Source organism: Eurosta solidaginis, chromosome 5 (genome assembly GCF_040869045.1).
Source record: "Eurosta solidaginis isolate ZX-2024a chromosome 5, ASM4086904v1, whole genome shotgun sequence".
NCBI lineage: Eukaryota > Metazoa > Arthropoda > Insecta > Diptera > Tephritidae > Eurosta > Eurosta solidaginis.
In genome coordinates, this window is record NC_090323.1 from 213,397,307 (window position 1) to 213,423,788 (window position 26,482).

Sequence of the window (26,482 nt, forward strand, 5' to 3'; positions counted from 1 at the left end):
CAGACAGATTGTTTATTAAGCAGGCTAGTTGCAAAGTATAAGTGTTATTGTGAAGTACTTTAATAAAGGCCATTTTTCCATTATTCAATATTGGAGTTATTTATTCAACAGGTTAGCGATACGAACGTTAGCAGAAGATTGCAAATAAGAGGATTTGCCAGTAAATTCGTTACAATATGAATAATGAAGTGACAAAACAGTTGTAGTAATATTACAATTAAAAAATGTTTATTTAATTTTTAGCTAATCATATAAAATAAATATTTGTATGAAATACTACGACTGTACATAAATAAATTAGGATAAAATCTTTATATACTACTATATTAAAATACACTTAAAAAGAGTTAGATTATAAACTATTTTATGACAATAAAGTAACAACTGGTATGCCGCCGTTTGGGTATTGTTCAATAAGCATCAGTCTTTCGGCAAATTACTGTCACTTTTCCCCCGACTGTAGGGTCGTGCACCGCCCAACATACGTTCCAAGAGGCTTTGTTTCGATTTTCGTTTGGACGCCAGCACCTCTTTGCATAGTTCGTGGAATACTTCAGCAACTTGATCAACATGATCCGCCGCTGAGACTTCACTAAATTTACATTCAAAATCTTTAGCTAAAATTTCGCCCTCATCTCGGCTGACTTGCCTTAAATGTACCATATCCACTTTATTCGCTACTAATTGCAGTGGTGTATCGGATTGCAGATCTGATTTTGCACGTCGTATATAATTGAAGGAACTACGATCTGTGATTGAGTAAACAAGTAGAAGCCCATCGGCCCATTGTATTAATTCTGCTGCATTTGGGAATTCGTCATCAGCCTGTGGGGGTGTTGGTTTATTTTTGTTTGAAAGTGAAAAGAGTTTTCAATGACACATTACATCAGCGTAGTTTTTGGTTGCGTATGTTGTTGTTGGTGTGATGTATTACGGTGACATCAGCCAGAATAAAAACGTAAGTCGAAACCAAGGTTGCAATGAAAAGAAAGAAACACAAATGAAACACATTATATATAAGTATGTATATCAAGAAAGACAGGAGTATAATGAAGTATATGCTGATAGTAGTACTTATACAGCCATACATACTATTTGGCGCTTTCATTCTTGCAGCAAAGTGGAAAATTAAGTAACTGTTTCAGTAGTGACACTCATAAACCCTAGTGAACTACTGACGCATACAACAACAATTTACTTTTCCAAATTCAAAAATTTCCCGGTAGTGAAATCAGCAAACTGCAAACTACCTCATCGCAAAGTAGTAGACATGGAACCGAATTTAATGGCGGAAGTACATATTTAGTTGCCTTCCTCTGCTGATTGGATCAATTGGAAAATAATAAGTGCTCTTCAATAGTAGTACTCTGGCCGTTGATGAAGCCAAATTCCTTCTATATGGTTGTTAGTCGGTTGCTGCCTAACACTGTGGACTCAATCAGTCTAATGAGGTCACGTACCGACAAGTTCAACCTAACTGCTGTGCCTCGCAGTTGCAAGGGATACGGGCCGCAGTTAGGTTAGGTTAGGTGGTAGCTGCCCTGATAAGGATAGCTCACTTGGACAACACGAAGGTCCATTGTGATGCCACATACGCCAAAAATAACGGTGACTTAGATCTAACTACTTAGAGAATCGTTGGGTAGCAACGATAAAGCTCTGAATGATACCGATCTCAACTTTGGATAAATCCTCGGGAGATCCAAGTTAGTCGCGACTGAAGTACTTTCGCCTAGTTCTGGCAAAAGCTGGGCAATCAAGCATAAAATGATTTGGTGATTCCATCTCATCATCCTCCATACAGCTGCAGCAGGATGGAGTTTCCAGTATATTGAGACGTACCGCATTGATACCCATGGGACAGTGCAATGTCAAAACCCCAATAACCATTGATAGATGAGCCTTAGTGAACCCAATTATTTCAGCAGACCTCCTGATATCCACTTCCGGCCAGAAAGATCTTGCTACCCTGCAAGACGTGGTTCCGCCCAACGTTTGCTGAGCTGACTCGAGGTCCAGCTGTGGAGGAGCAATCCACAGGTGGCAGCGGAATCCCGAAATCCCTACAACCATCTTCAACCGGTTCAGTTGTACCGATGCGGGCTAAGAGATCCGATTTACAGTTACCCGGGATATCACTATGGCCCGGGACCCAGATAATCTTAATTGTAAAATAATTCGATGCAATCGCAAGCGAGGTCAGGCACCCCCAGACCAACCTCGATCGCACTGTAGTTGACCTCAAGGCCTTGATAGCCGCTTGGCTATCAGAGTAGATGTTAAATTCCCTAACCGTAGTAGCAATGGATAGCATTCCATCCACCGCATCCTTAATCGCAGCAACTTTCACTTGGAATACACTGCAGTGAGCAGCCAACTTAAACTTGCGGCTTACATTTAGCTCTTGACAAAAGACAAAAGAAAGAGAGAGATTGGGTCCCCAGGACAGTTTCTTGTCCAAAACAATCCCCAAATATTTAACCCTATCAGAAAGTACCAACGGTACCCCTCCAATCGAGGGAGTTCTGAAATCGGGCATCTTATATCTCCTTGTAAAAAGAACCAATTCCGTTTTTCCCGAGTTGATCGCCAATCCACGTGCTTCAGCCCACCTAGCCACAGTATCCAGGTAGCCCTGCAGAACATCGCGCAGGGTGCCCAGAAATTTGCCTCTGACTAGGATAGCGAGGTCATCTGCATAGGCAACCACGCGACAACCATTTGCTTTCAGCTCCACAAGAAGCTCGTTGACTACCACAACCCAGAGCAGAGGAGATAGGACACCACCAGTGGCGTGCCCCTTAAGTTTGCTAATAAATTCAACCAGAGCCGCCTCGACTCCTAAACCCACCAGAGCTCTTTCGATTGCCCCCGGTAAGACTTTGTTAAAAGCCCCCTCGATGTCTAGAAAGGCACCCGTGTATGCTCTGGGACCCCTCTATTTGCTTTACAATCGAATGAAGAGCCGTTTCCGTCAATCTGCCCTTACAGTACGTATGCTGTGAAGCCGACAGTAACCCCGAGGTATCCTTTCTCGTAGGTGCAGATCAATCAACCGCTCAAAAGTCTTAAGAAGAAACGACGAGAGAGTGATTGGCCTGAAATCCTTAGGTGATACATGAGAGAGGGCCGGAGTACTCTTATCGTGAGACTGGCTAGATAATTCCACCTCGTACTCCTCGATAAAACTAAAAAAGCTGCGAGTGTCTCGCATAATAAGGTGCACCACATGGACTCCCATTCGGCAGTGCCCTGCAGAAGTCAACAAGGGGAACGAAAGAGATGGTGTCATCCCAGAATTTGCTTACCTGATTCGCAAGCGACCTCACGGTAGCAGAGCTTAGCACTTTGACAGCTGCCTGGTTATCTGATTAGATGTTAAAGTCCCTAACAGTAACATAGACGGATAACATCCTTTAGAGCGGCGACCACCACCTGGCAGATGCTGCAGTCATCGGGCAGCCTAAATTTTCGCCTTATCCCGAGCTCTTGGCAAAATATTCCACCCAGCACCCTCTCGATACTATGTTACCGAGCCTGTGAAACATAATGTGTGCTGAGCATTCGCTCCTGCAAATGATTTAAAAAGGTATGATCCCATTCTCTCGTCGAGAAGGACAAGTTGTTAGTATCATATGATTGGGATAGTAATTCTAAGGATTTATCCCCTAGATCGTTTTAGCAGGCCATATGTTCTTTTGCCACAGCATGTCGGTCATGATTGGTTCCAAGTATACTCCACTCTTCTTTTTCTACTTATAGCGATAGTAAGGATCCTCCAAAAACTTAGGTAGTTTTATTTATATGGATGACCCTCTGCCGGAAAAGCATCACTAAATTACTTGTCTAAACATTGGGAAAAATTTTTGATATTACCACTTTCTACGGTATTCAGAAGCTTGGTGTCGCCAGAGCTTCGTCTACTAAATAAACATGATTTGCCATGGGTAGAAGTTGACAATTGCGTTGGTTGACAGGGGGTTGTGCTTATCCCTTATGTAGGCTAGTGGGAGCAAATTCTGCAGAGAGACTGAGTGAAATAAAATTTTGCAGCGACTGACATAATTAACATGAAAACTCGGGTGTCTTTTTCAAATTAAAATTTCAAGAAAAAATAGATGGTCTCCACATCCACCTCTTATAGTGAGTGAGTTAGTGGTGTTAGGGCACTAGGTCATATCGGCTACAAGAAGCTCAACCCAAATTTACTCCAGAGAAACTATGTGTAGATTTTAGTCCAACTTGCGAAAACCCTCCACTCGCAAAAGACTTCGATTTGTGGATGGTCAAGTTTCATCCTATTCGGACTAGTTAGACCTATATATAAAATTTAAGTTCGAACTTAGTTTTTATTCTGGTTTATTCCTCACTGCCGTGATTTAAGAGGCACACTGACATTCTTCTTCTTGAAGTTGTAAATAAAATTTTTCTGTCCAAACTTGCAATGCATCTATTTGTTTTTCGTCATTAGGGTGGGTCGGCCGTTCAACTTTTATGAACAAAAAACGTCTTTTCGGTAGGAAGATGGTGCAATGAATCTGTACTTAGCAATGTCCAACAAAAGCTCTGAACAGATATCAGCAGTTAGGTTAATTGCCACATCCTTTATTCCCATATGCCTTGGAAAGTCGTTGAATAGCTTCACGGTTGTTGTTTTAACGATAATGATACTCCCTGAAGGTTTTGGGAGTGCTATCAGTGTTGATGGCCACTTGAGAGGTATGGATTCTATATGTTTCGGTAATTAGTATCACTAAGTTACTATCTCATGTTGAACCACCCTCCCAATTCTCTTATTCCATTAAGGGCTTGGGCTTGCCTTTGTTTTGCTTGCTAAATATGTGTAAAATATTGTCAAATACGCTTCAAGTAGGGGAGATTGACATTTGGGTTGGAGAAGCTCTTTTTTAGAGTAAACAGCTGATCTTCTAAGTCAATTTTCCTAATTCAAGCCTTAAAACGATATTTGTATGCCCCAAATTAACAGGGGTATTTTTTTATAGTAATTTTAATAAAAATATGTTTAGTTAAATTGAGTGAAACTCGACAGAGTCAACAAAGGGAAAAGGAATGGAAAGGGGATAGTGGTGCGGAGTAGAACAGAAACGGAGAGAGGGACATGGAAATGCAGAGGTACAAGCAGACACAGGGGAAACGGAAAAGGAGGGGGAGGTGACGAGGGTTTGGAAGGGTATAGGGAAAAGAAGAGTTTAACGATGTGAGGGTGGTATAAGGATATATTTAGGAGAAAAGTTGGGAAAGAAAGCGGAAGAAACGATAGCGGAGGTGGTGAGTAGGTTAGGTTAGGTTGAACTGGCCGGTCCATGAGGACCTCACTTAGACTGATTGAGTCCGTAGTGTTACCGGAAGTTTGTTTTAACGACCAAATTGAAAAACCCTATCAAAAACCAGGACCTATGTTATAAAATAACTCCGTCCTCTTGGCAAATACTAGAAGTTTCCTAGGACTTAAGCCACTTGCTGCTACTAGATCTGACAGCTGTATCACTCCTAATAGCACAGAATGTGCTCGATCGTTTCCTCCTCCAACCCGCACTTCCTGCTTCCTTCCATCTGCTATCACTGACCAAGCCTAATTTAAAGGCATGAGACGCCAGAAGGCAGTGTCCAGTCAGAATACCCGTCATGAGTCTACATTCCTCTCTTTTTAATGATAGAAGCAACTGCGTTAGTCTAAGGTTGTAAGACCTACACATAATCTTCGACACTTCACAGCCCCGCGCTAGAAACCACTCCTTTCTCGCTTGGTCGATCATGTGCACCTCTCGCCTTCGCTTAATCTCGCCCAATCTAATTGGTACGTCTACGGAGCAAGCTTCAAGGGATGCGCCCTTTTTAGCTAGTTCGTCCGCTTTTTTATTCTCATCTATACCCATATGCGCTGGGACCCAATATAGATGTATGCTTCTCCCTGTCCGGATTCTCTCCAGAGACTGCTTACACTCTAACACGCATTTAGATGCTGTGCTATGTGAGATTATTGCGTTAATTGCTGCTGACTGTGAATATAAAAGTTAACACGGTTGCATCTTAAGCTATTCGCTTCCAGGGTTTCTACTGCTTTGGTTACGGCTAATATTTCCGCTTGGAAAACGCTACAGTAATCCGGCAGCCTGTAGGATCTGCTTATTTCCGAATCAGCGCAGTATACCGCAGACCCTACTCCTTCCACTACTTTGGAACCATCGGTGTACACATGTATCGCCTCGTCCGCCATTTGTGCACACTTGCGCCAACTGCCCACCTCTATTGTGGCCTTAAGATCTCCCTCGAATCAGGTACTCTGTTCGTCTTGTGATTGATGCCGCTATACTACTATGGCCATATGGTCGGCGCTCAAGCTGCCCCGCACCACCGAGCCTGGTTGCGGTCGTTAATGCTTTGTTCTTTGCTACCAGGTCTACAGGTGGAATGTGCAGAATGGCATCAGTGCAGCCGTCAGGGTTGTTTTCAACGCTCCCGTAATGTTAAGTATCGATAGTCTGCATACGCCCTCTAATTTTTTGAGGTATGTTGTTTTTTGTGTGGATTTCCACCAAACAAGAACTCCATAGTATAGAATAGGGCTTACAATCGCTGTAAAAACCCAATAAGAAAGAGAGGGCGATAGGCCCCACGTACACCCCAGCATTCTTTTACATGCATAGAGTGCCGTTGAGGCCTTCTTGACCCTCTCCTCCACGTTGAGCTTCCATGAGAGCTTACTGCAAGGTTTCTCCTGTAAGGTCACCCCTCCTAACTTAGGCCTGGTCCAATTTAGGACCTTGTATCTCTTTGTAAACAAGACCGTATTCATCTTCTCCGCATTGACTTTCAACCCCACATCAACCCCGATCCATCAAAGAACTAATCGTTGGAGTAGGACGAACTAAACAAATTATCTTTTCCAAAAAATACCAGTTTCGAAATTAGTTTATCTGATGCCATGCTGCGGGGAATGGTATTTTTTAGATATTAAACCGTTTGTTAACAAAGCTAGATCCATCTTAAAGTCAATCTATAACACACAATTTTCTTGATTGCATTTGTCTCGCCTTACCAATGAAGTAAACATGCAACAGGAATGATTTCATTCAACGCATAGATATAAAACCATAAATATTAATTATAGTATCTACGTAGTTAAATATGTATGTACTTGTACAAAATTAGATAGAGTAAGTTATTGTGTGTGTATAATTAGTTTGTGCGTGTGTGTGCGCGCCATTATGCATGTCCTTGCAATCTCACTTGTCCTTGTTTTGGCGTCAGCCAGTCAGTATGTTTGTAGATATATGAACTCACAGGATAATTTCCTTACCTTGGGGCATGTGTCTAGTAATTCAAATAGGACCGGTTCTCCCTCCACCATCGTTTCGTATTTATATCGATTTTCTGTAATAAACACAAGCATACAAATGCTTTTACATATTATAGTTTAAAATTAAACGTGACTACAGGAATGAGTATTTTTATATAAAAAACAAGTAAAGGTGTCTAAGTTCGGGTGTAACCGAACATTATATACTCAGCGTGAGCTTCAATTGTACATTTAATTTCAGATAAATTACTTTTCTATATAACACGTGGCACCGCCCGTTAAAAAAAATGTCTCCCCATTTCCTCTTACAATGAAACTTGATAAGTGAAATATCATTGAATCAAAACTATTTTTTTGCAAAGTTGCAGCTTACTATTTTCATCTACGACCCTTTTAAAAATCTTTTAAAAAAAGTGGGCGTGGTCTTTAACCGATCTCGTCCATTTTTTCTAGAAATATTTCCTGCTATAGGAGAAATCTGTGTATTACGATCCGTTAATTTTTCTTCGAGTTATAGCTCCAGAAACATAGAAAATTGCTTAGGCATAAAAGGGGCGGGGTCACGACCATTTTTTTAAATTTGAAGTTTTTCCTATTTGTTGTGATAAATAAACTTGGGAAATAAAATACCATTGATATAAAGCTCTTTTTTTGCAAAGATATGGCTTATTTTATTCGTCCACGACACTTATAAAAATCTTTTATATAAAAGTGGGCGTGGTCCTTAACCGATTTTGTTAATTTTTCATTAAAGCATTCCTTATAGCAAAGACAACCTCTCTGTCGAATTTTGTTACGATAGCTTTAACGATTTTTGATTTATATTAATAATATTTGTATTGATTTTATCACAAGTGAGTTTCGGTAATTAGTATCACTAAGTTACTATCTCATGTTGAACCACCCTCCCAATTCTCTTATTCCATTAAGGGTTTTATCATTTTAAAATTTTTTTGCAAATTGTTATCAAGAGTCTCAATATCAGCCTACATGTCAAATTACAACATTCTAGGTGTATTATTTACTAAATAATCAGGTTTTTTGTGTTTTGCAAAATGTTATATATATAAAAAGTGGGCGTGGTTATCATCCGATTTCTCTCATTTTCAACACAAATCTATTCCGGGTCCAGATAAGCTCGTGTACCAAATTTGGTGAAGATATCTCAATATTTACTCAAGTTATCGTGTTAACGGACGGACGGACATGGCTCAATCAAATTTTTTTTCGATACTGATGATTTTGATATATGGAAGCCTATATCTATCTCGATTCCTTTATACCTATACAACCAACCGTTATCCAATCAAAGTTAATATACTCTGTGTGCAAAGCACGCTGAGTATATTTAACATATGCGTATATTGGCTTCCACATACATATCTGTATATTCGAGTAATTTTCACAATTAATAAACAGTCAGGGTCAAAAGAAAGTGTACACACGTGGAAAATAACAATCATAATAAAAACATTAGAAGGTAAAACCATTATCTCTATTCAGCGGCCATAATGGTTTTTTGATTTTTAAAAACATTTTGAAACCTCTCTCCAAAATCTTTTGTGAATGCCAAACCAAAGGAAACATACAAAAATTTGTAAACTTTTTCAAATGTCACAATGATAAAAGAATTGTAATAAATGTATCCAAAGTTATTTTAAAATGGTTACTATTTGGTTTTTGTTTTCTAAATTTGGAGGAAAAACCGTTCGCTTTGTTTAATCAGGTTGCACATGGCCTTGCAGCGAGACCCTACAATGGGGCAGCATACTTGCCATTACCAGCACACTGATAAAAGGAACACCTTTTTCCATTTAAGTCGTAAAACCTGATCTTAATCTCAAGCAGATAACAGCGCTCTAATTACATCAATTTTATCATAAATCGGGTCCTTATCGGCTGCGACAGAACTCTCCGTCCACCGAACTGTTATTGCAAAAAAGGTCCGCTCAATATTCTCAAGAAGCTTCATTCAAGTTTTCTAATGGTTAGGGAAACTAGCAGTCACAACGAGGTTTAGCCATAAAAATTAATTTTTGTATCACATCACAGTTGAATAGGCCCTTTGCGTTATGTGGGGATAATTCGCACAGGAACTGATCTAGTTGAGGCAAGACGACCGGCGTCTTCCGAAGAAGTCGGATTTCCTCTGCAATGTCTGGAAATGTTGACAGAGCAAGACTTTATAAAGAAAACCATTGAAGTTGGGTGCATACATTTGCGAGCCAGCTCCTGTTCTGTTCTAGTTCATATGACTGTCTTGTACATTTGTGGCCTGATGTTAACTCTGCAAGAGTGCAGATTGCTAGCAGGAATACAAGTGGACCAAACCACGCCCTTCATTAAAAGTCCAGCATTATACTCGAATTGGGTCGGGACCTTTTAATTCCTTTGGGAAGAAGTTCGCTTCCTTGCCGCTGCAAATACAACAAAGTCGGCATTTGTGTTACGGGTGTAACGGCTTTTTTCCTTGCAAACACATGAACGCCAATTTGTACATTTTCTCTTGACACTAAACACATTGTTACGAATATTAGCAAAACTAAGGGGTGCTGCCATCTCTAAGCCGATGCTAAGAAGCGCCTTGCATGCACATCCATAGATCAATCATTATGTATCTACTTAACGAATAAAACATTATGTCTACACATATGTGCGTACACGCAGCAGAGAAGAGATGCTCCCAAAAGTATGCAATTGTAATTGTTGAAGTGTCGCTCACAAATCCACACATATGAGAAGCTATATACGTGCATCTGTAGTTATAATTATATGACGGCAACTATGCAAATTCTGGAAGCGCCTAGAAGATGCCACGAGGAAATCACAGAGAATAAAAGCACCAGCGGTAGAGGCGCTATATTCAGTTTCGATTGAGACGACATCTAGAGAGCAATAGCAGTATTATTTTGAAAGTCAGTTCCATTTAAGCTATCAGTTTGGTTATTAAGCCAGCTAGTTGCAAAGTATAAGTGTTATTGTGAAGTACTTTAATAAAGGCCATTTTTCCATTATTCAGTATTGGATTTATTTATTCAACAGTTCAGTGATACGAACTTAGCAAAAAGTCAAATAAGAGGATTTGCAAGCAAATTCGTTACAATATGAAATATTTCCGATTTTTGCATCCATAGCCTTTTTTGTTGTAAGAGTTGTGTTTTTTTCCATTAAAATAGGGAGAATAACATATTATTTAAAAAAAAAATATAAAATTTTCCATTATGTCATGATAACAAAAATGGAGCTAGTTCCATTTAGTATGACGTTAGCCACTTTACTTTTGCGGGGACAATGACAACTTCACCAAAAACAAGCTACCCGATTGAAAAATGTTAATTTTTCTAATTTTGATGATACGACTAAATTATTTTCATAGTTATTTTAAATAAAAAAGAAAAAGATGAGCGCCAAGCGGAAATATTTTAATACAAAATATCAGTCTAGAAAAGGAGGTTTTTCGAGCTCCCGAAAATTTTTTTGGTGGAAGAAAAATGGATCGAATGGAAAGCAAGGGAATATAGCCCTCTTAAGTGTCCGTACGTTTGCTCAGAACATTTTGACAAAACATACACGTTTGTCAATTGCTTGCTCAAAGGAGGTCCTTATAAACCGACACCGTAATTTCTTGATAAATGGGCTACAAGTCCTCATTTTTATTTTTTTTTATTTATTGTATAATTCAAGCGTTGCGCTTTAGGGGGAATTGTTAAACCATTTTAGGGAGAACATTACCCTGAAGCTCTGCAGGTTAGCCACTAGTGATGAGAGTGTTTTTGCCCGTTGTACCAGGGGTCACCTTGGGGCAGCCCCGCCTATAAACATTCTGTGTAGAATTGACATAGATGTGCAGACTTTGGAGGTACACTTTTTCCCAACATGCCTTGAGAAATATCTACTGTAGGGGCATGATAATAGGGCCATGCCAGAACAACAGGATTTTTCGTGTATTTTTTTTCTGTCTAGGGGTCAAGCTGTCATAAAGATATGAGTCATTAACCAATGTATAAGTCGTTATCCATTATTTTTCAATAAAATTGCGTGTTTTACTGTATTCTCAATCGACATATATGCACATAAATCGTGCTAAAGCATATTATTATTGTCTCAGATGACCATTGCGTTTTCATCCTAAAGGAAATTTCCATCTCGAAAAACCACAATTTCGCCTTAAACAGTAACGGTATAGCAACGCTTCTGGCAAAAAACAAATATTATGAAAATTCAAAAATTCCCAAATACGTCAAAAACTTTTGAATGGAACTACCTTCTTTTCTGTATCATGCATTATGTCACCTGAAAAACCTTTAAGAAGAGGTTATATTGATATTTTTTAGCAAGAATACACTTTCTTTTGACACTGACTGTATGAGCATATTAAATCCTCTCACTTTAAAATGAAAGTGAATGGAGCATGAAAACACGCAACTGCTAAAGAGCCTTGCTATGTATGACGACATTAAAATTACACATAAAAAATCCATCATATATGCAGATATATATGAGTTGTTCGTGTGTAGGAAGGAAGTTGTATAAAAACTAGATTTTTTTTGCGTTTCCTAATTCAGTTGCGAGTATATGTGTTTTTTTGCTAAAAATATTAATAATTAAATTTCATGTTTTTGAATTTTTTTACTAAACATTTCTATCACTCATTGCGTTGAAATTTATTCGATTATCTACCACATTTTTATGCTATGCGGAAAGATAAATTGAGTTTAAATATTACGATGTCTCGATCAGTCATTAAAGCGTAAGTGCTATAAAAATTCAATTATTTGAAATGAATTATAAAATAATTATAAAAGTGTTCAGGTGCGACCTTCGCTTTCACAAAAAAGTGGGCATATGTTATATACTATTGACACGTACTATTTGCTATTGTGTGCATTAACCTGGGTCGTTTTGTATGGACAAAAGTTAACCGATATCGCGCCATCAATTTTTCAATAGGATTTGGGCTCAGGAAAAAAAGTTCCACTACGCATACCCAAAAAACTAATTTTCCAGCCTGCGAAAAAAAAAAATGGCGAAAGGGTACATTTTTCGACTAAAACACTTCCCAAAACCAAAATTTTTTTTTTTTTCAAAAAACTGTTGTAAAAACGTTGGCGATAACAGTTTTTGAAAAAAAAAATTTTTTTTTGGCTTTTGGGGAGTATTTTGATTGAAAAATTTACCCTTTCGCCATTTTTTTCGCAGGCTCGAAAATTATTTTTTTGGGTGTGCGTAGTGGAACTTTTTTTCCTGAGCCCAAATACTATCGAAAAATCGATGGCGCGATATCGGTTAATAAATCGACCCAGTCTAGTGTGCATTCAGCATGTGTCAGCCTAGCTGCTGACCTCACTTCTAATAACACCGTAAAATAAAGATAAATTTTATTGAACACACTTATATATCTACAGTACGAGTTTTTTATATTTCTACTAGTCTACATATGACTGCATATTTTTATTAATCTAGTTATTGTATGCATGGAACATGTGAATGAATATAGCTAACCTGACCTAATCTTTCAATAACAAAGCATCATTATTTTATTATTTGTTCTGTGGTTCTTGACCTTTCAGCCTATTATTGCACGTGGATGCTTTTATGCTCCTCAGGCTCTTTACTCCACACCACGAGGGAATTTGGAGTCACGACACCTAAAAATTATAGTATTTGCCTTCCCAGAGCGACGCGTTCACAGGATATGTGAACCGGTGTCTCATTCTCCACAAACCGACCGATTTTTTTGTCGGATAGATTTAACTAACTAAGGTCATATCGCAAATAACGGTGTCTCATATAGTAAACAGTGAGAGTTCGTAGGTCCTCTCTTGTCTTTGTCCTGGGCATTCAATTCAGTGTTGTCTACATTGCTTTGTTTCCCAGTTACTTATGGTTTCACACACTCTGTGCCATGGGATGTTGCTATATTACCCTGATTGACTAGGTAGTCTGCATGTTCTTAACCTTTAACAAATCATTTAGGTCTCCTATGAATTCACTCACTAGCTTGAAAGTAATACTGAACACAGTAAAAAAGAGACACTAATGTATCTGAATTCCAGTACGATTTTTTATACTCAGTTGAGCAGAGCTCACAGAGTATATTAACTTTGATTGGATAATGGTTGGTTGTACAGGTATAAAGGAATCGAGATAGATATATACTTCCATATATCAAAATCATCAGTATCGAAAAAAAATTTGATTGAGCCATGTACGTCCGTCCGTCCGTCCGTCCGTCTGCCGTTAACACGATAACTTGAATAAATTTTGAGGTATCTTGATGAAATTTGGTACGTAGGTTTCTGAGTACTCATCTCAGATCGCTATTTAAAATGAACGATATCGGACTATAACCACGCCCACTTTTTCGATATCGAAAATTTCGAAAAACCGAAAAAATGCGATAATTCATTGCCAAAGGCGGTTAAAGCGATGAAACTTGGTAGGTGGCTTGACGTTATGACGCAGAATATAAAATTAGTAAGATTTTGGACAATCGGCGTGGCACCGCTCACTTTTACAAGAAGGTAATTTAAAAGTTTTGCAAGCTGTAATTTGGCAGTCGTTGAAGATATCATGATGAAATTTGGCAGGAACGTTACTACTATTACTATATATGTGCTAAATAAAAATTAGCAAAATTGGATGAAGAACACGCTCACTTTTTAAAAAAAAATTTTTTAAAATTCATATTCTAACAAAAAATTAAATATCTTTACTGTATATAAGTAAATTAAGTCAAAATTCAACTCCAGTAATGATATGATGCAATAAAATACAAAAATAAAGGAAAATTTCAAAATGGGCGTGGCTCCGCCCATTTTTAATGCCATAAGTCGAACAAAAATTTACCAATCCTTCTCAAATTTGGTAGGGGCATAGACTCTATGACGGTAACTGTTCTCTGTGAAAATGGGCGAAATCGGTGGAAGCCACGCTTAGTTTTTATACACAGTCCACCGTCTGTCCTTCCGCTCGGCCGTTAACACAATAACTTGAGCAAAAACCGATATGTCTTTACTAAACTTAGCCCACGTACTTATATGAACTCACTTTATCTTGGTATAAAAAATGGCCGAAATCCGACCATAACCACGCCCACTTTATCGATTTCGAAAATTACGAAAAATAAAAAAAAATGCCATGATTCTATACCACATACGAAAAAAGGGATGAAACATGGTAACTGGATTGGTTTATTGACGCAAAATATAACTTTGGAAAAAACTTTGTAAAATGGGTGGGACACCTACCATATTAAGTAGAAGAAAATGAAAAAGTTCTACAAGGCGAAATCAACAGCCCTTGGAATATTGGCAGGAATACTGTTAGTGGTATTGCATATATATATAAATTAGTAGTACCCGACAGATGATTTTCTGGATCACCTGGTCCACATTTTGGTCGATATCGCGTGAACGCCTTCACATATACATCTAAGGGCCACTCGCTTTTAAAACCCTCATTAATACCTTTAATTTGATATCCATATCGTACAAACACATTCTAGAGTCACCCCTGGCCCACCCTAATGGCGATATCTCGAAAAGGCGTCCACCTATAGACATAATGCCCGCTCCCTCTTAAAATGCTCAGTAACACCTTTCGTTTGATACCCATATCGTACAAACATTCTAGAGTCACCCCTGGCCCACCCTAATGGCGGCATTTCGAAAAGGCGCCCACCTATAGACCTAGTGCCCACTCCCTCTTAAAATGCTCAGTAACACTTTTCGTTTGATACCCATATCGTACAAACACATTCTAGAGTCACCCCTGGCCCACCCTAATGGCGATATCTCGAAAAGGCGTCCACCTATAGACCTAGTGCCCACTCCCTCTTAAAATGCTCAGTAACACCTTTCATTTGATTCCCATATCGTACAAACACATTCTAGAGTCACCCTGGTCCACCTTAATGGCGATATCTCGAAAAGGCGTCCACCGATAGACCTAAGGCTCACTCCCTCTTAAAATGCTCAGTAGCACCTTTCATTTGATACCCATATCGTACAAACAAATTCTAGAGTCAGCCCTGGTCCACCTTAATGGCCATATCCCTAAATGGCGTCCATCCATAGAACTATGGTCTACTCTCTCTTAAAATAATCTTTAATACCTTCCATTTGATACACATGTCATACAACCACATTCCAGGGTTACCCTAGGTTCATTTTCCTACATGGTGATTTTCCTTATTTTGTCTCCATAGCTCTCAACTGAGTATGTAATGTTCGGTTACACCCGAACTTAGCCTTCCTTACTTGTTTATATTCCTTTTAGTCGAAAAGGTGGTAGTCTTAAGAATGTAAAAGAGTTTCCGAATAGAATGTTTTTAACACGCTTTTATTAGCTTGGCCTGTATGTAACGGAATCTTTCAGCTTAATTTTCACCGGTTTCTAGAAGCCTGATTAATTTGAAACTTTGCACACGTATCAAGGACCGATAACAATGCATTAATGTGGTGGTGCGGTGACATAAGGTCAACGGCCATAAGGCCAATTGGCTTTATTACCACTTTGAATGGCCATATGTTTGATTGAAACTTTGCATACGTATCAAAGCTTGATGACAATGCTTTAATGTGATGGTGCGGGGACATAAGGTCAACGGCCATAAGGTCAATTGGCCTTATTACCCCTTTGAGTGGCCATAAGTTTGATTGAAACTTTGCAAACGTATCAAGGCTCGATGACAATGCATTAATGTGATGGTGTGGTGACATAATGTCAACGGCTATAATGTCAATTGGCCTTATTACCACTTTGAATGGCCAATGGTTTGATTGAAACTTTGCACACGTATCAAGGCTCGATGACAATGCAATAATGTGATGATGGGCTGACATAAGGTTAACGGACATAAGGTCAATTGAACTTAAGACTACCCCAAATGGCCATAGATTTGAAACCTTGCACATAATGCGAAAAACGCATTCCTTTATTAATGATAGAAGTGGATGCATGGCACGTCTACGAAAGAGCATACTGGAGCCCTTTTTAACACGCTTTTATTAGCTTGGCCTGTATCTATCTACGTATCTATGTATCCATGTATGTATGTAACGGAATCTGGAGTGGAGCCGAGAGCCCCGGTAATGCAGAGCTCCGAACTCCGTTGCACCTTTTGAAGCATTTTAAGATAGGTACTTTTAGCTAGCGCATTCCACCAGACCAAGGCACCATAAAGAAGAATCGGGCGCACAATGGCTGTGTAAATCCAGTAGGTCACCTTAGGGAGAATCCCCATGAGGTGCCAATTGCCCTCTTGCAGGTGATTCCTTCTTGGATCGCTCCACTATATTGTCACGCCATAATAGCTTCCTATCCATAATGACTCCCAAATACTTGACTTGATCGCTAAACGCTCAGAACGTACCCCCAATTCTTGGCGGTGTAAGATTTGGTACTTTGTAAATCCTCGTGAAGAAGACAAGCTCGGTTTTATCCGGGTTGACTTCCAAACCTGTGGCGGGTTGTACTCCTGGAGCAACTTCATGATGTCAGCTGGGTCCGTTGGCGTCACTGGAACCCAGGCTCTAGCCCTTGGTCGTGAGGGGATATCACGCGCCTCCACTACCTTGAGGCGCGCGCCCCGATATACCACCCCTATCAGCGTGACGGCGGCCCTGTAGAGGTTTACCGACCTGGCGTCATCACAGGCAGTTAGCTTGACATTGCCCTGGAACCACCCTGCAACGGTGTAAGATGGCGGTGGAGCAGGGATGCCTTTCTTGGCCTTAACGGCCACCGTAGCGAGCGCAGCCTCGATCCACTTCCACTGTTGTTTCGGGATCCTGCCATCTTCGCTGCTATCGTCTATAATGCCAATGAACTGCCGACCCTTGGCAATTTCGGCGAAAGACCGCGTACAGCCTCCCTGCGTCTTGGCCCTTTTCGGTGCCGTGGGGTTGGATTCATCCATGGACCGCTGGCGTTTCGCGGTTTCATCACTCTCGACTAAAATTTTTAAATTACTTGAACTAAAAAATTAAAAATAAATAATAGTTTAAAAAAACTAAAAAATACGCTTTTATAGCTAACCGAACTAAAAAATAGAAAATAATTTTCAATTAAAAAGAGTTTATATAACAGTAGTAGAAGGTCAAACAATCATTTATAGTTAATCACCTCAAAATAAAATTATAATAAAATTTAAGTTATTAACATAATAATTTAGTTCACAGTAAAAAGCGTGTGGTGCTTGATATTGAATGTTACAATCATTCTATTGGCAACTATCTGAGTGGAAAGGTATAAAATGTAGTCAAATTCACCCCACGCTTTTTAATCTGAATTAAATTACTCTGTTAATAACTTAAATTTTATTATAATTTTATTTTGAGATGTTTGACCTTCTACTACTCATATATAAACTCTTTTTAATTGAAAATTATTTTCTATTTTTTAGTTCGGTTAGCTATACAAGCGTGTTTTTTAGTTATTTTAAACTATTATTTATTTTAGATTTGAATGCATGCTAGTTGAGGAAGCTATAGTAAAAGTTATCATTCTCAGTACTGTGGCAGTTCGCTCTAAGATGTGGACAAAGTTGCAAAATAAGCCCCTAAATGGAACTGTTTCAGAAAAGCTGAACATTGGTTCAGGCCAGTCTTCTTTATTTTTCTTTACTTTATTATATATATTTTAATGACCATGACTCATTTAAAAGTATTTAGTCAAGTCATAAAATGACACATGCCTGCGCCAAATTTACATAGAGGTGTTTTTGAATAGTTATGTTGATGAAAACACATTTAATTAAATCCTTTAGCTTCAAAGAGAGTCAAGCACTATTTAAAATTCTTGCCATGCAATCGGGATTTTAGGTTTGATAGTTAAATGCTCCTGAGGAACCACAGAATTTAGACAATTTAGATATCGATCTAGCTCCGTACCTTGGGCTGCTGCACCTATTATCTCTTATCTCTCAAAATATTTTGCGGAACTCTCAGAATAGGGCTTCCCGCATTAAATAAATCCAGATTATATAATCTGTACTATGATGTATTGATGAAAGCAAGCTGTCGATGAGACATTCCTTTCATATCTCTTATGAGGTATTAACTTAGAATTCTCCCCTTCATTTCCCTTGCGGTTGACTTAAAAGGTTCAATGTGGTCATATATTGCATTATTTGAACGAAAATTTATAATTTTCCCTTAGGTACTTTTAGGTACTTTGCAATTAACGTTGCGAAGTGTTGGATTTACATTTGCATATTTCGTTCAAAATAGCGAATAAATATCCGACAAACGATCATCAACGTCAGAACAACTCACAAAAAACTTCTGGAAATCTTCTTATCGCTACAAGAATATGAAGAAGGAACTATTGAGAGCGAAAGCTCTTGGAAATAGATATTACCACCACTCTTGATAATAAGTTTGGAGCTATCCGTAAAGGCAGCTCTGGATTCTGAGACTTTAATTAGACAAGTAAACTCGATACGTATTTTCGGGAAAGGGCTCCAAAATGCTGTCATTGCCAAATTTGATGTCGCTCTGTGTCAGGATTGTATTCGGTCGTACAGAAAGTCTAGTAGGAAAATTTATCTTTATTTCTTCTTTTGCTATTTTTCCTCACATTAGTTCTTCGGTCTCGATGATAAAACAGTTTCTTTTGTGGCCAAATAGCAACTTCGTTAGTCTAAAGGCGTTACAACTTGCTTGAAGTTTACCTTACAAAACTATGGAAGACTGAGCATGATTTTGTGGGTGCGGAGGGAAGTACACTTGAATTATGCACTCCAGCCCATCCTGAAGAGTGTATTGTTTCTTTTGAGTAAAGCGGGTATGCTGTAGAATAAGATGCTCCTCACCTCCTTTTAAAAAATCTTTAAAAGCACATAAAGGGTGTTTACAGTTCCGATGTGGTAAAATGACAGAGGTTAAACCTTTTAATTATAAAAGTGGACTGTAAAATTTAACTTTTAGTAAAAATGAAACTTTTTTAAATACAAAATCCACCCGTTTGATTTTTTGCGTAAATATAAACATAAATACGAATTTTACCTCGCAAAAAATGCGATTAGTCTACGATGAATCAGATATGCGCCGCAAAGAATTACGCGGCTATTGCCAGTTAAAATTTTTTTATAAGGATTTCTTTTGTTTGAGCAAGACCTAAGAAGACACCAGGTGTATTTTTTTCTAAACCTGAACGGGTACTATCAGAAAGGTTTTTTTCTACTCTCCCTTACTGTTTGTAAGGTCTTCTATGTACATTAGGAATAGTGTCGGTAAAAGTCCTATTTGTAATTTACCAATAATATCGAACAGGCTTTCTTTGTATCCCTACGGGTATTGTGGGACAGGTCTTCCTTTTCTGCCTACGTGTACTGTCCGGACAAGTCCTCCTTCTACACCTGCGGGAATATGTCTTTTAAGTTTTAACTCAATGTTTTACATTTTTTTTTCGAATTGATATTGTGGAAAAACCAATAGCACGGTAGTTCCTTAAATAATTTGCTTCAATTCCATTTAACTTATACTTTATTATACCTACTTCATTGCAGTTTTTTTATTGTTCGTTAAAATAGCCTTCATAAAATTTAGGCTGCCTTATCTCACTATACCCAAAAGGTACTAAAGGGGATCTATTATATACCACTGTAGCCAAAAACGATCAAACACAAACCTCTCTCTTTAGGGATTGGGTGCACGGTTTCTTGCAGGGATATTAAAGGCCACTTAAACTCGCAGATTATAAATTTCAAATCTATGAAGGCCTTTCATATATGTTTATCTGTATAAAATGCAGTATTTAATCTGGAAGTAACTTATATAATACTTAGTTTTAAAATTGCTTAAGTTTCGTCAATAAAAAACAATATTTTCTGGTAACTCCTTCTTACCTGTTTGATGATCATATTCACCGATATAACGTTTGGTTAGAAATCGTACAATCAAAGCTGAAAAAGAGGAAGGAAGGTGCTTAATAACTTGTTCGTGCCTAATTAATTAGGGCTGTATTGCTAATGTACATATATCTAACTAAAAGTCTCATAAATAATTAAAGCAATGACATGATATATTTATGTTTGCTCATATCGTGAAGCGGATATCATGTGTCGGTGTAATGTAAATTAAATGAGCAATAAAACGCGTGAACGCCCAGAAAAATTTAGCTGCTAAAACCAAAACTCCTCTAACCATTCACACACCACCTGCCTTAGAACGTTCACCTCAACTAAAAGGAAACATTTTGTTTGTGTCAAGAGAAAAATAAAGTGGCAACCAGAAATTCAGGTCAACTGCTTTGAATTCAAAGAAAAAAAAAAAAAACGGGAGGAGAAACATTAAAGGACAAAACGTTGGGACTTAATTCTCGCAAAATTGAAATGTGAATTTTAGCGTTTGACTTTATTAGAAACACAACTTCATATTTGGAGTTGCTTTAATACCAGTTTAAATGGGAGAGAACAAACACCCAACCTATTTAATGAAGGATTGTGTATGTAAATGTATTCCCTTAAAAGCGCTTATAAAGAGTTGAACACGCCCTGTAGGAAAATGTTGAACTGCGTAACGATAGCTAAATTCTCTCATAGCAACAAAGATGTAAAATAGTCGTCATAAAAGTGTATAGGTTAGAAAAAGAAAAAAATAACACTTAAGTTTAAGTTCACCCCAATTCAATTCCAAAGTTCGAATAAAACTAATAATCACTTGCATATGCTGAGCTTTTCCAAAACGTCTGTCAGTGATGCGGCTTACGCACCTAGAAACTTCTAAACAGTTCATGAAATTTCGATCGTCCAGTTATTACTGTGGCCATCTTTTCCCTGGCTAAATGTTCACGTCGTAAGTGACGAAAGTAAGAATAACATAGTGATATTAGATACACAATAATATTATTTTTATTATTCTTCTTGTAACGATAAGGAGACTCTCCGAAGGTTTGGGGGAGTATTATAGATGTTGGACGTCCTTTGCCGGACGTTGGTTCGACACGCTCCGCAGCAGTGCACAATCAAGATATTAGCTGGAACAAATCGAGAACGATTTGATGTCACTTCGCTGAACATTCAAGTTCATCCAAATCACTCCGTATCTACGGAACGTAGTATTGCCAGGACCTCGTCTGCTAGATAAGCAGAATTTGCCTCGGATATGTTAGTTCGAAGCTATAAATTTTACTGCTTGGAAGAGTTGCGCTACATAACCCCTTGAATATTATTTTCCCTCAATAATTTGGTTTGGTTGCTATGCTGCTCGGATACTAAAGATCTAGGTCCCAATAGGAAGGGAACCACCTTGATGCACTTTTTCCTGTAACAAATTATTACTGAGTTTTGAGGGGCCTTTCATTGCTCCGTTCAAATCAATTGGATCGGTTAATGGACCTGCTCATATCTCCTTTGGAGCAGCTTTGTTTGAATAGTTTGAAACCCAATGTATGCTAGAGGTTGGCATTCGCACAGGTAGTGATTGATTGTTCTTTTGCAGTCCTTCTCACAAAAGCTTGTGCAAATGTTGTAAGTGGGATCACCCAATTCTCTCAGCATGCAGGTCAAGCGGCCAGTGTCACGGGATTGGGGCAATAGTTCTAAAGATTTTTGACCTTGATCTACTAAGAATGTTCTATGCAAAAATCGTAAGTCGGCTATGTTTCCTTGGTTGTCCTGCAGGTATCCTAAGAGTACCAGTTTGATATTGCTTTCTCTTGGAATCTACTTGCATGTTTTTTTGGATTAAGCATCTTGACCGCCTCCCCAGCACCCAGCATCCAGCAAAGCAAATGTCTTGCGAAGTTGTCTGCGTTCTCTTCGCCCTCTGATCAGGAGTCCATATGATATATGAGAATATACCTAAGGTACGAAGCGAGCTCTAGAAATTGCTGTCGACTTTGAAAGATGTGATGAGGCAGTTAAGTGCCAAGAGCGCTGCTTCGTTATCTGAGAAACTGTACGTTTCGCGTCATTTCACCAAATTATCTGACAGGGGTATGCAGATCCGCCCTATACTCTATACTTCTATATGACGTAGTAAGGAATACATACTGAGGGCCACAGCTCAAGTTCCCCAGCAAAGACAGGAACTTCATCGCTGCAGTTCCCTTTAGACATGTATATCCAGACTGAAACTGTTTCCTTGCTATACATCTCGTCGACCTCCAGTCCCCGCTTGAAGGGAACACAAACAAAGGATCCGAAGGATGCTCATTGTAGTTTATTTGCCTTTTTAATGTTGTATTTTTTACCGTTGCTGGCTTCCATAGAATTTCCTCATTCGACGGCAGTATATCTATAGCTACATCACTAGTTTGGGCTTCGACCTCACTTTCTACTGTCGATTCTTTTATTTATAGGAGTAGAACCCATGTGGCTTTTTCCAATCCTACGCTTGACATTTGTTTTCCAACGAAACTCACATACTGTTCTGGATAGGGAGAGGGCAGTAACGTTTAGAGAGTCCAGTAGAAAAGGTGGATTTTTTTTTTGCTGGTAATATAATACTATCTCGGTCTTACCTGTAGTTAGATTATGGCCGCTTTTGGTTTTTCAGACGTGAAGTCTCTGAAACCCCTCCTGTATTTCGCTTATTGTTGAGGGATAGAACTAAAACAGCAATCACGACTTCGTTTGCACAGGCGACTACTCTCATTTCAGAGTGGCGTCCCATAGAGTGAGTTTGCTGATTCCTAACTTACCGTGTGAGTGAAACTGGACGCAAGAGTAGGATTGGGAGTGGGTTAGTTCAATTCGTCACACAAGCTAAAATTAAAATGCCATCTGCTAAAACGAGCTCGTGATATGCAGATTTTTATAATTATCTAAATTTGGGATGTGTGGAACATATATTGTTAGGAATTGAGCAGTCCGGTTCGTCATCAGCGCCAATGAGAAGAACTGAAGGGATACCCACAGTAAGAATTACAGAGGTATACGCTTATCTTGGGAGCCACAAGGTATTTGTCTGAGTTGCTTTTTTGACCTCGTGGAGTGGGTACTTCCAAGATCATGGTGCTTTGTTTCACGATTGCTTTTTATATTGAAGCCTGCTACTACAGATGTCATAAGTTCGAGCAACTGCGGAAGCGATCAACCTGGAAGATAACATAGCAATGGTTATAGGCCTTTAAATGGCTGATGGCCTTGCTCAAATCGAGTTAAAGTCCTATTTTGAAGACATGGTGAGACAGCGATTGATTTCTTTTATATTGTAACGAATTTGCTTGCAAATACTCTTATTTGCAATCCTCTGCCAAGTTCGAATCACTAAACTGTTGAATAAATAACTCCAATTTGTAATAATGCAAAATGGCCTTTATTAAAGTACTTCACAATAACAAACTGTGCAACGAATAGCTTGCTTAATAACCACACTGATTGATAGCTCAATGAAACTCTACTATTCAAAATAGTACTGCTATTGCTCGCTAGATATCGTCTTAATCGCAACTGCTTGACAACTCAAATCAAACTGAATTACTTCTTACTCGCCTGCACCGCTTTTATAGTTTATGCTGCATACTTCTAGGCTCTTCGATTTCCAGAAGTTACTAGTTGTTTCGGCTACAAAATCGCCAGCCACAACTACGTGCACAAATTATTGCTCTCTATTGTGACAACTCAGATAAGATATATGCATGTGTTTGTGCATTGCCGCTCCGATGTTCGTATACGTACATATGTGTAGACGCAATTATTTATTCGTTTTTGTATATTCATAATGATTGAATTATTGATGTGAATGTTTGTAGTTTACAGTCTCTCGAGTACACATAGGCGTATAAGTAAATGCATCTGTGTGTGACATCTCTCTGGGCTGCCTTATATATGTGTATACTTGATTTGATTATTGATGTAAATATCGCTTAGCATAGCCTGAGCATCGCCCTAGTGATGGTATAGCTTAGTGATGCTAATATCCGTGACAATATTATGTGTATGTGTGATTAAAGCAGTTCTTATCTTCTCTTTCTTCTACTTTTAACAATGATTAAAGGTGCGATCGCCAACAAATTGTCATCAACATCTTCTAACATGTGTCCAAGGAAATTATCAGTTTTAAATGGGTTGAACTAAAAAGACATTGGTGTTGGTGGCGTTGATTGGTGTCATGTGGATACCCATAAATAGTTCTTATCGAAGTCCTGAGAATTTTCACTGTTTCGTAGCGAAGGGTCCCACTCAATAACACTAAACGAAAACTAGCATCTACTTCGAGCACCAAAAGAGGTTAAGTCTTCCGCCTTGTTCTTTACCAACTCAGTGTAGGTCCTCTCCTTCAACTGCTGTAAAGTGTGTAAGCGGTTAGATATATTTTTTTAGCCCCATACATCTTTCTTTATATCAGTATAACTATAATCCGACTCATCAAATTTTCCAACTAGACCTACGTTTGCTAAAATTGTGTGTTTATATGTGGTTACCTGAAAGCGAAAGGAATTCACTTTTACAAACAGCTGCTATTATTCAGCCAGCAGCGAAGCCGATTACGATGAGGTTGTTAAACTCGCAACCTAAAAAAGGACATCCGTTTCCAATTTATGCACAAATGCGGGAGAGAGGGTATGATGTTAGTGAATTTCATATTCAAATGTGCATGTCTGTATGTACAAAAGTACTGTAGTATGTGCAAGTTGTTGTAAAGTGTTAGTGCCGGTGAATTGCACCTTAATGTTGCGTGTTTGGATAGCACAAAAGGTGAACACAATACAGACATATGAAAATGATACAAACATATAAAGATAGAACAAGGGAGGTTGTTGCATATTTTAGGGCGTTTGAACGTACATTTGCACGCAAAATTTCGTTCAATACAAAACTAGTAAATATGTAAAATACAGCAAACACACACATAAAACAAAGATAGTTACATGGAAAAAAAGCAGAAAGGCAACAAAAACAACTGAAGCAGTAGAAGAAGCAGAAAAACCAAACAAGTGGAACAAACCCACGCACATTATCACATGAAAATTGGATCGAGTCATACAAAAGCATCTGATATTGTTTAGTATGCTTTTGTGTGGATGAGTGTACGTTTCTGCCTTCAAGCCCAGACTATAGCGTGGACAGTTACACTTTACGTACGTTCATCCAGGCAATTACATACATACATATGTATAAGTTGGTACTGCTTTTATGCAAATGACATTTTGTCCACTTGATTTTGAGTTTCTGGAAGTCCTTTACAGAATGCAACGACTCGCATAATGCATGCGCACATCTCTAAATACATTTACACATATGCACTTGTTTAGTGTAAGCCTTCTGGGCGAATTTTGGATTCATGAGAAGATTGCATGATCGGAAGTGTAGGTGAACTATTTTTGTGGGAAAATTGGAAAAACTTGTAGATGCTTATATGCACTATATGTACTATGTACATATGAACATTTGCAAAATGGGATATACCCGTACGGTATGTAAACATATTCTTTCATTGCTTGTATTTAGACTAATTGTGCTTTTATGCCAAAGAAATTGTCCTAACGGGGCGGAGGTGTAATGTATTTCCGATGTTTGTAAGTTGTCAACATTTTAAAGAGAGAAATTTTGTAAGTTTAGTGTGTCAAAGAAAAAAATGGGACTACTGAGAAAAAGGTCTTGCTTGTGAAATTTGAATTGACGTGAAATTGAGACTTTGTTAGTTCTTTAGATTGAAGTATGTATAATATGCTACTTACTTCCTTTCAGAAGTTTTGTGATTTTTCAAACGTTTACTTATGTACATATGTAGGTTGGGCTTTGTTTGTTTTGTTAGGTTTGACTGGGCCCAGAATTTTCAACCCAGTCCAACACTTAGGCCACCAATGGGCAAATTGCGATGCCCTAAACGGTAAGTAACCATTTCTGTACCAGCTTCCTTGGATCTAATTCATCTCCTTAAATTCAAGCTTGGAAATCTCCGAAGATCATTAAAAAACAGTTGAAAAAGAGCAGCCAAAATCGTTTTACGTAGTGCCGGATAGTGAAACAGAATATGCTGCACGCTTTCCTCCTCCTCAATACATTTGCAGCTGTGACAGTAATTTTCAGATTCTATGCCCATCTTAGCGGCGTGAGTACCTATCAAACCCATTGTGATCATTGAGAGACCTTACCATGTACGAAAACCCTCATTTATTCAGGAATGCCAAACCAACCTAGATGACTCCAACGTAGGGGGCACTGTCTAGAGCATACTTTACCGCCTTTCAGTGTTTGTGCTCGCA

General features: G+C 38.6%; 1 protein-coding gene across 8 annotated transcripts in view; it reads right to left on the reverse strand.

Annotated features, from left to right (window-relative positions):
- Positions 1–211: 211 nt before the first annotated feature.
- Positions 212–26,482, reverse strand: part of LOC137252435 (ras-related and estrogen-regulated growth inhibitor) — a 53,361-nt gene continuing 27,090 nt past the window's right edge. For all 8 annotated transcript variants that reach the window (XM_067788110.1, XM_067788114.1, XM_067788113.1 and 5 more), the window contains 3 exons: positions 20,175–20,231; positions 7,322–7,395; positions 212–825 (listed from right to left, as the gene is read on the reverse strand). In XM_067788110.1, the coding sequence (XP_067644211.1) occupies positions 421–825; positions 7,322–7,395; positions 20,175–20,231 (536 nt within the window). In that variant the 3' untranslated portion in view covers positions 212–420. The remainder of the gene's footprint in view (positions 826–7,321; positions 7,396–20,174; positions 20,232–26,482) is intronic.